The sequence below is a fragment of the Barbus barbus genome (assembly GCF_936440315.1).
Source record: "Barbus barbus genome assembly, chromosome: 38".
NCBI classification, from domain to species: domain Eukaryota; kingdom Metazoa; phylum Chordata; class Actinopteri; order Cypriniformes; family Cyprinidae; genus Barbus; species Barbus barbus.
Window position 1 is genome coordinate 26,009,640 of NC_136716.1, and position 11,612 is coordinate 26,021,251.

Genomic DNA, 11,612 nt, shown 5'->3' on the forward strand with positions numbered 1-11,612 from the left:
GCTCGCTCTAATTCTATGTAGTATGCAGTAGGCAGCGCGTCAGTGTTCTAGTACGGACGCAGCGCGCATGCGCAGTGCTGAAATTACTGACAGGTGTGACGAGTTTTTCAGGTGGAATCTCAGGAGAACAAACCCCAAACAACCGCTGAGATCCCAATTTAATAAAGTCAGTCTGAAAATAAAGCGTAACATTTATTTATAAATATGTTTCTGATCTACATCGAATTGCAAAGAAAGAAAGAAACCTTGAAAGATCATTTTTTGAGGAGAATGTAAATCTAACTAAATATATATATTTATATATACATATATGTACAGTTGGATGTTGGTATACTTTTTTTCTGCAAGTAGGCTATCCTATGTAGCCTACTTAACTACATTTTTGGAGATCATAGAAATAAGTGATTTTTTTACATTAAAAACACCCCAAAAACTTTTACCTGCTATTTGAACAAAAGAGATGCTACATTTACTCCTGTATAGTATAACTGAATTCAGTGAGACCATTTCAGTGTCAACTTTTATTCATACATTTTCTTTCCTTAATCTTACTTTAAACCAACCTTTTTATTTTCTATTTGTCTTAACATGCATTGCTTATGAAACATGCTGAATAACAAATGCAGATGCCTTTCAGATGCATACAAATTAAATCTGACTTCTATTCACAGAGTTTCACAATCCAGAACCAGTTTGACTTTTAGGGCTCAACAGGGATAATAAAGCTATATGACTAATAATTCTGTAATTCAGGTAATTAGGACACCACCTTCCTTCTATTCATGCGAGTACAAATTACTTTTAGTAAAGACTCAAGCAGGGTTTCTGTGTACAAATCAAAAGTAAACCTGCTTTTCTTGCACCAGGAGCAACATTTGAACCTGTGCAGGATTTCAAGTCAAACTCCTTGGCATCTCTGCTTTCATAACTATGACCCAAACCCACTAAAACCATAAAAATAAAGAGTTTTCAAGAGAGTTTCAAATTTCCACTTCAGACCTTCGGTCCCTCCAATATTTCTTCACAGGAACATATTTAGAAAATGTAGCATTCTATCAGTGTCTCAGCAATGGATGCTCTGCAGTGAATGGGTGCCGTCAGAATGAGAGACCAAACAGCTGATAAAAACAACACAATAATCCACACCACTCCAGTCCATCAGTTAACATCTTCCAAAAGCTGTGTGTTTGTAATAAACAAATTCATTCTGACGGCACCCATTTACCACAGAGGATCCATTGGTGAGCAAGTGATGTAATGCTAAATTTAACCAAATCTGTTCCCACGAAGAAACAAAGTCATCTACATATTGAATAACCTGAGGGTGAGTAAATTTCCAGCAAATTTTTAAAATGCCATGTGATCCAAGTAAGACCAGATAATATTTCAAAGCATCGTATTGCACAAGACTTTATACTTTCTCAGCAATTTGCATAAAACATTTATGCACTCAATTAACAACCACACATTTACAGAATTATACAAACGCAAAACACATTAAAGCACAGTGCATGTGCAAAAATCATATACCATTGTGATGATTAAATGTTGAATAATTATCCATAAAAAAAATAAAAAAATAATACAGAGCTCCTAAAAGTCCCCCAGCATACAAATAAGCACATTGTGATAGGAAATTGTCAGCTAACCACATACAGACCTGCCACACTTTATAATTGTTTCAGTTCTGTAATTTAGGATCTTGATGAAATATAATAAATGCAGCATATAGAGAAACACCAGCAAAAAGTCCTATTTGATAGCAATATTAAATATACTATAAGATTTGTCTTATTTAAACAATGCAAACCTGTGAAGTAAATCAGAACCAATATTGATTTTCCAGCTTCAATCCTTTTCAAACTGAGGCTTCAAAGTGCGTATGAATCGATATGAAGTCACATTTAAATAAGAATCTCTAATGTTTAGTTCCTAAACATGATTCCATTCTTATCTATTATTAGACTAATGTAAATAAAACCAACACAGAGCTCTGAATATGCCAGTGTGCTTCTGTAAAACATGACTTGTTTGCTCCCTGGATTATTTCAAGGAAGATTAGAAGATTTGTCTAATGAAGCTGGTCCAGTAAAGCTGAAGGACTGTAATTTTCAGATGAACTGAAAAAAGTCCAAATATTTCAGTATTTCATGAGTGCAAAATGACACATCTTGTGGTTCCTGCATGAAAACAGAAAGCTGTTTCAATAAACAATATATTTTCACCAACTTCCTTCTAATGATTATCCTAAATACCATTAACAACGAGACCAGACTGGCTCGAGTCCTCATTCTGAAAGCCTGAAGGTTTCTTTTTAATTGCTAAAAATACACTAAAACAATCAAGCACTTGAAATGTGGATTTGTTGTTGTGTCTTCTGTGAAATTGCATTGGTGTAAAAGTGTGTCGTTTCAAAAGTCGGCCTTCCAGAGTAAGATAGTGGATGAGAGAGGACCTATGAAACAAAAACAACATTTCACACAGACTTCCATTAATTTAAGCAACAGACTAAACAGAGGCACAACATTTTCATAAAAGGTTACAAATATGAAATGTTTTTTGGAGATCAGAAACATAGGTTAGCTTTGATTTCATTGCTAGTTCTGATCTGGTACCTCACCTCTTCTGGACTCCAGAACGGTCCAGATGTGCTAAATCTGCAGGTTAATGAAGGGAGCGAAGCCCACGACGTCCTGCAGCAGCACTAGCGCCCTCTGCAGGGGAGGCTCCACATCGATCTCCACGTTACGCCGGCGCAGGACGCCCAGACTGGACTCGGTTACGTTGTGACAGTGGTTCACCTTGAGAGACTGCAGTTTGGGGCAGTACTCTGCTAACGTCCTGAACACAGATAAACAAAACTATGATTAAAAAGCTTGGTTTGCAGGAAATGCTGCTCCACATTAATCATCTCAATAAGGGCTCTGAGTTTGGGTCGCTTTTAAAGTGCAACACGCAACAGACATCTTCCCAAACATCTCCCCCACCCCCAAAAAAAGCCCTTTTTGCGGTTTTATGCTAAAATAAAGGCTTGATGGCTTGACATTCTATTTGAAAATTAAGAAATTAGTGTTGTAATTTTACAGTTGTACTGTTTTAGTGTTGTAATGTTACAGTAAACTGTAAATTATTTTACAGTTGTACTGTAAAATAAAATATTTTTATTTAGTTATAATAATAAATGATATATAGAATTTTTGTATTTTATAGTTATATAAATGTTTTATTTTACAGTAAACTTTTTTAAAATAGTATTTTTTTTATTATTTAGTAGTAATAATAACAAACAATAAATAATCATAGTAATTATTATTTTTGCTACTTAATTAGCTTTTTTAGTACTTCAATTTATTAATAATAGTAACAACAATTATTATTTCTATTAATATTATTTATTATTATTATTTTATAATTATAAATAATCACTACATTTATGGTAACATTTTGCTGTCTTACAAACAAGCAGAAACTTTAATAATAACAAATAAAAAATCTGCAATAATGATTAAAATGACATTTTTAGAACCTAAATTTTGTTAAATTTAATAATAATCAGGGCTCCAGACAAAAAAAATAAAATAAACAATGAGTAAGGAGCCATTGGCCCCTATAAGAAACAAACTTGGGCGCCAAATTATTTTTTAGGTGCCACAGAATAAAACTTGTTTTATTTTTTTTATATATTTACATATATTTTCTATATTTTTTTACATTTAACATTTCAATCATACTGTCACGTGTTTGTCTCATTTTTTTTATTTATCAGCATTTTAATTCATCTTGTAGATGCATTAAGGGAACGAAGGTTCACTTAAAGTGGGAACTAAATGTCTTTTCCAGCTTGAAATATACAGTCTGTGCCAATATCATGGACCATAAGCATTATTTGGCCACTGAGTGTAGTTTGGGCTCCTAATCAATGCATCCTTTAAATGTTGTCATATGTCTTACGCACATCTAGTCAATTTTTCTTCATTAGTAAAAATGCAATTTTATAGGATGTGTTGAATTTTATCTTTAGCTTGCATTCTTTCTGATCATGTAGACAAAAGGTTTACAAATATTAATATGCAATAGTACATAAATATAGCAAAATGCTCCTCTTTATAGTTATTTTTCTTGCTGACTGATGAGCTTATGGAAATCCCTAATCAGATATGAGCTTTAAAACAAACACACAGAGCACCTGATTGCTTCGTTTCTCACTCGCAGGCACCCCGTGAGGTCCAGCCTCTCCAGCTCTCTGCATTTTTTGGCCACCTCCTCCACCGTGGTGTCCGTGATGTTGGCATTAACAGCCACAGAGAGCGAGCGCAGTGCAGGACACTTCCCCGCCAGGTAGCACATGGCGTCGTCCTTCAGCTGTCTGCAGGCGGTGACGTCCAGCGAGCGCAGGTCCGAGCAGTGATCGGCCAGGCTGCGCAGCGCCAGACTGTCCACCCACTCGCAGTGCGCCAGGCCCAGGTGCTGCAGCCGCGGGCAGCTCAGAGACACAGCCACCAGCGCGTGACGGCTCAGGTGAACGCAGCTGCGCATGTCCACGCGCAGCAGGTGCTGGTTCTGACCAATGACCGGCAGCAGCTCTTTGTCCGTGATCCAATCGGAGCAGTTGCTGACACATAGGTGGTGGAGAACTTGGTTGTGGTGAAGCATTGAGCAAAAGGCTTCTTTAGGAACGTGAGGCCCTGTCTGAGGAGAAACACAAGAACGACAGCATGCAAGATTGATGAAATAGAGAATATCTGCCCAATATTCCAGCAGCCTTGGATCTGAAATACAGGTACAAAGTAAAACTACAGTAGTTTTATTTTATTCCTAAGAACTTAATACTTTTTTTTTTTCAATAAGTTCACAATTATTATTATATTATATCATATATAAGTTTATATTATAATTGTTATTTCATAAATTGAAAATATACACAAATTAGGTATACAACATAGCAGCAATATTAATATTCATAGCCAATACTCACAAACTTATAACATTTAACTTATACATTTACTGACCTTAAACGTCTGAATAAGGAGCACTTTAAACTGTCAAACAGACTTCTACACAGCAAAAACACTTGTGTATTTTATCTGAAAGTTGAATACTTTATGTCCAAAAGTGTGTTCCCTCACCTGTGCAGGGTCAAACTTACGGCAGTTGGCCAGATACACCTGGATGAGAGAACGAAAGCTCTTGCTGACGCACTGTAAGCTGACCAGGTGACGCAGCGGCAGGTAGCAGAACACATGTGTAACTAACACATCCTCCCACGGCAGGTCCAGCAGCTGACATCTGTCACAAAACACACACCTCAATCACAAATCTGCTCAGCAATGGATCCTCTGCAGTGAATGGGTGCCGTCAGAATGAGAGTCCAAACAGCTGATAAAAACATCACAATAATCCACACCACTCCAGTCCATCAGTTAACATCTGGAGAAGGGAAAAGCTGCATGTCTGTAAGAAACAAATCATTAAGGCATTTCAACTTCAAACCGCTGCTTCTGGCCATAATATGAGTCCATAATCCATAATAACGCTTCCTCCGTTGAAACAAAATAGTCTTGTCTGATTCAGGAGAGAAATCTGCACAGATCAAGCACTATTTACAAGCCAAAACAAATATGTGGGTGGATTTTAATGTGAGAGACAACATGAGATGAACTTTTTCACTGCAGGAAGTGTCCAGGAGTTTAAAGACGTTGTTTATCAGCTGTTTGGACTCTCAATCTGACGGCACCCATTCACTGCAGAGACATTCCTCCAAATCTGATGAAGAAACAAACTCATCTACATCTTGTATGATCTGAGGGTGAGTAAATTCAGCATTTTTGGGTGAACTATTACATGCATGAATACAAGCGACTGCCTTATACTGCTATAAACATGACAACTAGTTTTAACATGCAAGCGCACCCACTGTCTCAGTGTTTATATGGACAGTACAGATAGAAGCTGCTGCTGCATGCATCTCTGGATGCAAACATCTGTTTATGTGCAAGCAAGTCGCGTTTTCTGAATCCGTGCACAAACTCCTGCATCTCTCTTTATGAAATATACCTGTGGCTTTGGCTTTGCGTGCGTTCTTCAGGTTTTTGATCCATGTTGATACTGTCCTCTGATCCGCGCACATTATTTATCATGATTGATAAACAGCTGACCGGCTCATCCGGGTTCTTCTTATCATTCGCTTTTTTATTGGTGGCTCACAATCACAAACTGAGCATTACCGCCATCTATTGAAACAACAGATCAGAGAGCTAGGAGAAGCCCTCCCGAACAACATGTGCTGATGTAGGTGCTGTTTGACCATTTATTTATTTTTTTAGGTTCTTCTGCTTCGGATTCAATGACTCACTGCTGCCATCTAACCACCTGGAAGGAGAAGTGTATGGAGCTAATTTTGTGACAAAATTATGCAAACAAATCCAGTGTTTTGCAAATAAACACAATCTGCTTTGCAAAGAAAAACTCAACTTTCAAACAAATGCAAAGTGATTTGCAAATACAAAACTCTATGTGAGAGAAAATGCAACGGTATGGACAATTATTGAAATTAATTTATTATACTAAAATGCAAATGTATAATGGATAGTGACAATATTGTGTACCAAAAATAAAAGCGTAGACAATTTAATTTAGTTTCAGATATAGTAATATCACCCAAGAGGTCATTAATTATTATTTTTTTAAAAATGAAAACAAATCACATTATTTAGTACAATATCTAAAACCTTTTAAATGATGTAACATTTGTCTCCTGTGAATTGAGGAGAAGGATCACGCTGATGTAATACTAAATTCAGCATTTTAATAAACAGCGTGCTACACGGGTGAAGACACACTCTGGACAGCGAGGACTCAGATGACCAACGTTTGCATTTTAAAGAGCCACTAATATAATTCCTGACGGTAGCTTTTTATTCTTAACTTCATGAGTTAAAATGTTGCTCAGCCATATATAAAAAGATACATATTTTTAGTTGTCTTTTTCCAAACATAAGGGATATTAATGTTTAGATTATATTTAGGTACATTTATAGCTGAATTACAATAAAGCTCACCTGAATTTAAACTAGTTTGATTCTAGTTGTCACAGTGCACACAGCGGGGAGGAACGAGGAAACATGGAAACGAGGACGTAACTCAAAATAACAGTCTTTAATTCAGACAGGGCAGGGTAAGACACACAGGAACACCAGGAGTAACGAGTAGACCAGACAAGCACAACTGAACAGACAGGACTTAAATGCAAGGGATAATTAATAAAACACTATCAAACACAGCTGGGATATAATTAACTGATAATCACACTAGACGAGGACAGGAAACAAACCAAATAAGGACACAAGAGGGAAACACATGACTGATATTAGTAGCCTATATCTGAATAATTAGTTTAGCCTACTTCTTTCTATTTGTAGTTGTTATACTTGTCTAAACTTCTACTGCAGAGGTAGCCTACAACCTTTCTCTCCACTGTAGGCTATGTCTCAACATATATAGCAGAAAGACAATAAATCTTACTTGATCTAACGTAAAAATAAAATTCAAAAAGCTTTCATTTTTGGTACACAATATTGTCGTTATCCACTATACATTTGCCTTTTAGTATTACATTATATTGTGACACCATATATTGTTAGGCAGCGGCTATTTGCACTAAGTGTAAATAGCATATTTTTTTAGTGACAGATGCTATTTACACTAAGTGCAAATAGCAATGGATTCTATTTACACCAAGTGAAAATAGCAGTATTTTTTAACGATATGCTATTTACACTAAGTGCAAATAGCTATCTATTTACACTATGTTAAAATAGCAAGATTTTCTGCTATTTATACTACTTATTGCAAATAGTGGCAATTATCTGCACCTCAGTATTGTAGTACATTATAAAACAGTACGCAATAATAACGTACTGAGTGTAAATTATAATTTTAATTCAAATTTATCAAATGGATGACACCTTATTGGGACACTAAAGCCCTCCCTACACCTACCCTAACCCTACCCGATACTTTATTTTCAACTTTTTGATTATTTCCTTCATTTTTATTGAAAATAAATGCGATATGAGATTTTAAAAGGGAGAAAAAAATGTTTGGCAAAAGGTGGGCTCGAACTCGGGTCGATCGCGTCAAAAAGCATGTGCCTTACCATCTACGCCACTGAAACTGCTCTTAAATTAGCTTCTTTTTTTAATGTTGACTAACCCAATCACACGTTAGTGGGCGGAGTTAGTGTAAATAGCCTTTGCCAACAAGATGGGCTATTTGCACTTAGTGTAAATAGACACTCAGATATTGTTATAGCCCTGCATTGTTTTGAATGCTGAACAATTGTATCAGTATATTTGTATATTCTATATCCCGCGATCCAACAGAGGATAAGAGGTACGGAGAATGGATCAGTTTTTATAGTGAAAGACTAGTTAAATGTTTAGCCATGTCACTCCTGATTTTAAAACTAATCAATCATGTTAACAACTTTACAGCACTTGTTGTGAATTTCACTGACATTGTAGTAAGGTCGATTTGTGAAAACATCTAAATGGTTAATTATAGACATAGTAAGCAGAAACTCCCCACTAATATTAGTCTGAAGGTGTTTTGGGTCTCGGGAGACTAGCGTAAATTGACAGACAGAGCCATCTGCTGTTTTTGGAAAAGAAAGTTGCTCAATTACATTTGTGAGAAAATCTGCCCGTTTGCATGTGAGACAATCAAGCCAAGTTTCCTCATAAAAAGGGAAATGAGTCTCACAGTTGTAACACACAATACATGTATTTGTCCATACCTCTGCATTTTCTCTCACATAGAGTTTTGTATTTGCAAATCACTTTGCATTTGTTTGAAAGTCGAGTTTTTCTTTGCAAAGCAGATTATGTTTATTTGCAAAACACTGGATTTGTTTGTATAATTTTGTCACAAAATTCGCTCCATAGAAGTGGTGCGGTTATACATCAGAAAGGATGAATATGTTTAGATGTAGTTAGACTGACAGACGATAACAGGCAGAGCCAAATGAATGCCAGACAGACCGATCGGTGTGTATGTATGTGTGATAAACAGGTCTTCAAACATCTAAAAATGACTAAAGATAAAGTTTAGAGTGACCATACGTCCTCTTTTTCTCTAAATTGCCTCGGGTTTGACTTTGTTTTTGTGTTGTTTTCATATTTGAAGAAGGTAATGACTGTAGTTTGACCAATAGCGTGCAGGGATTGTACATAATCGACCAATCAATGGCGTACCTAACTAACCTAAATAAAGAATACACTTTTTTTTCATTATTATTATACGATACCGTGCTATTTGTTTTATTTATATGACACATGTAATCTCTAGATGAAATGTTCCTAGAAGTCATTAAACAAAGAAAACAAAACTGATTCATCATCTGCTGTGCTGGAGAGCTTCTGTTGACCAATCACACAATTAGCAGACCATTGAAATGAGGAGCCTCACGTGACCATCAGGTCAGCATACCTTTGCAAACATGGGACAAAACAACGACTGGCTCCAAAACAATAGAGTCATCCACGCAGAAGCTCTGCTGAGCCAAGAGATACAGAACTCTGAATGAAACGCAGCCAAGAGCCGCGGCTTACTGCGAACAGTCACCCTAACACACAAGAACACAAAAACTGAGAGTTTACAGTAAATATGGCTGTAGATTCAGTTTATGATTTCACTATGGACTCCCTGGAGGGAAAGGCCGCTCCACTCAGCATCTTCAGAAGAAAAGTTCTTCTCATTGTGAATGTGGCAACCTTCTGAGGGTCCACCATTGAAGAGGTAACTGTGACTAAAGATTTGATCTTTTTCAACAAACCATTTTATTTAGTGTGGAGTAAAAACCTTTTAATTCCTATTTTGTAAAATAATACTTGTATGATAAAGAATATGAGTGATATGTAATATGTAAATAATCTGTACAGTATCACAGGATGAATGCACTCATGGACATGTATGGAGGCCTGAGCTTCACTGTGCTTGGCTTCCCCTGCAATCAGTTTGGCCTGCAGGCACCTGGTAAAATCTTTCACCTCTTCACTGTTCATAGATGAGATATTAGAATCTAGAATTGCATATATTTATTATAAGGGAGACTGGGGCTAGTTGTCACATGGGGTGCTGTCACAACTGCATGATGTTTAGTACTCCTAGCTCAAAAACCATTTGTATACTTTCATTCAGTAAGGATGCATTACACTTCATTAAACACAACATATTTATATTTCAAATTAATATTGCTCTTTTAAACTTCTATTCATCAAAGAATCCTTAAAAAATAAATGTATCCCAGTTTCCACAAAAACATTCAGCAGTACAAGTGTTTTCAACACTGATGATAATCAGAAATGTTTCTTGAGCAGTAGATCAGAATATTAGAATGATTTCTGAAGGATCATGTGACACTGAAGACTGGAGTAATGATGCTGTGTTTATGATCAAATAAATGCAGCCTTAATGAGCAGAAGACACTTAAAAATACTTTCACCCTACTCTTCTCCAGAGGAGAACCATGAAATCCTGAATGTTTTGCAGTATGTGAGACCAGGACGAGGTTTCCTCCCAAAGTTCCCCATCTTCAGCAGGATTGAGGTGAACGGCTCTGATGAGCATCCTCTATACGCCTACCTGAAGGTACAGAACAGGCCACAGACTGGAAATTATCATTTGCATAAACAAAATAAAGTCTATTTAGAGCTTCCACTTTTCTGCTGCGACCTTGTTCTTGTAGGAAACCCTGCCGTTTGTTAACCCAGTCATTGGAGACATCAGGAAGCTCTACTGGTCTCCCATTAAAGCCAATGACATCCGATGGAACTTTGAGAAGTTTCTCATCACCGCAGATGGAGTTCCCTACAAAAGGTACCAAATTCAGAGTACTTTGCATTTCATGTCCAAAACATGTCCTACACAAATATATGGGCACAGAATGCCATGGTTAACCAGTCAGAGTGAAGTATTTCATAAAGCAATGTAATAAATGAAAATAATTAGCATCTGTAACTCTGCAGAATTGTGTGTTTCAGATACGATCCTCATTGTCCATTTGAAGAGGTGGAGCGGGACATTGCAACGCTTCTGCAGGGAAGACATTTATCATAACACATCCAATAGCAGCTCTCTGATTATAATTCATCTCTGGATTCATTCAGTTTCAACTACTTCCTCTTTCCTAGATCCATTTAGACTTCATAGACTTGAAAAATGGGATTGATTCAATCAGTCTGTCATTTTTCTGATATTCTTAAGTTTAAGTCTATGAGTGAATCTCACGAAACCTGTCATGAAAATGTTGCAAACATATTTCACTTCAAAATCAATTGAAAAAATAAGGATACATTTATCATTTTTACACATTTCATACATTATTTCATTATTACTTTGTGCTTTCTGAAAATGTTCATGAGTTATGAACACCCCCCCCCCCCCAAATTCGCATTGTCTCAAATTATATTTTATTTAAACTAAATATTGTAAAGAATTTATACAGTGTGGTATTATTTGTTCCATTTAAGCCACTTTAATTAAAAAAACTGAAACATTTGGCAGAATGTGTGTAATTGTCATAAAAATATTTGACTAGTTTTAAAATAGACATT

The 11,612-nt window shown here is 36.3% G+C and overlaps 2 protein-coding genes across 2 annotated transcripts; one reads left to right on the top strand and one right to left on the bottom strand.

The window, feature by feature from the left end:
• Positions 1 to 509: 509 nt before the first annotated feature.
• LOC306857426 (F-box/LRR-repeat protein 15) lies at positions 510 to 6,342 on the bottom strand. The gene is made up of 5 exons (XM_079397367.1): positions 6,055 to 6,342; positions 5,127 to 5,286; positions 4,187 to 4,689; positions 2,621 to 2,841; positions 510 to 2,455 (listed from the first exon to the last, which is right to left on the bottom strand). Exons 1-4 carry the CDS (start codon positions 6,135 to 6,137, stop codon positions 2,652 to 2,654), a joined length of 936 nt encoding a protein of 311 aa, XP_079253493.1. The 5' UTR covers positions 6,138 to 6,342; the 3' UTR covers positions 510 to 2,455; positions 2,621 to 2,651.
• A 3,321-nt stretch (positions 6,343 to 9,663) lies between these two features.
• gpx9 (glutathione peroxidase 9) lies at positions 9,664 to 11,115 on the top strand (the record flags this gene model as incomplete). The annotated part of the gene is made up of 5 exons (XM_079398354.1): positions 9,664 to 9,795; positions 9,939 to 10,032; positions 10,517 to 10,647; positions 10,745 to 10,875; positions 11,040 to 11,115. 5 exons carry the CDS (start codon positions 9,664 to 9,666, stop codon positions 11,113 to 11,115), a joined length of 564 nt encoding a protein of 187 aa, XP_079254480.1.
• Positions 11,116 to 11,612: the final 497 nt, after the last annotated feature.

Excerpts from the sequence above, each read along its gene's own strand:
- LOC306857426 (XM_079397367.1), bottom strand. The coding sequence starts at position 6,137 with ATGATAAATAATGTGCGCGGATCAGAGGACAGTATCAACATGGATCAA. Across the intron at positions 5,287-6,054 it reads ACGCAAAGCCAAAGCCACAG|ATGTCAGCTGCTGGACCTGC; the intron begins GTATATTTCATA and ends GTTTTGTGACAG. Across the intron at positions 4,690-5,126 it reads GTAAGTTTGACCCTGCACAG|ACAGGGCCTCACGTTCCTAA; the intron begins GTGAGGGAACAC and ends GTTTCTCCTCAG.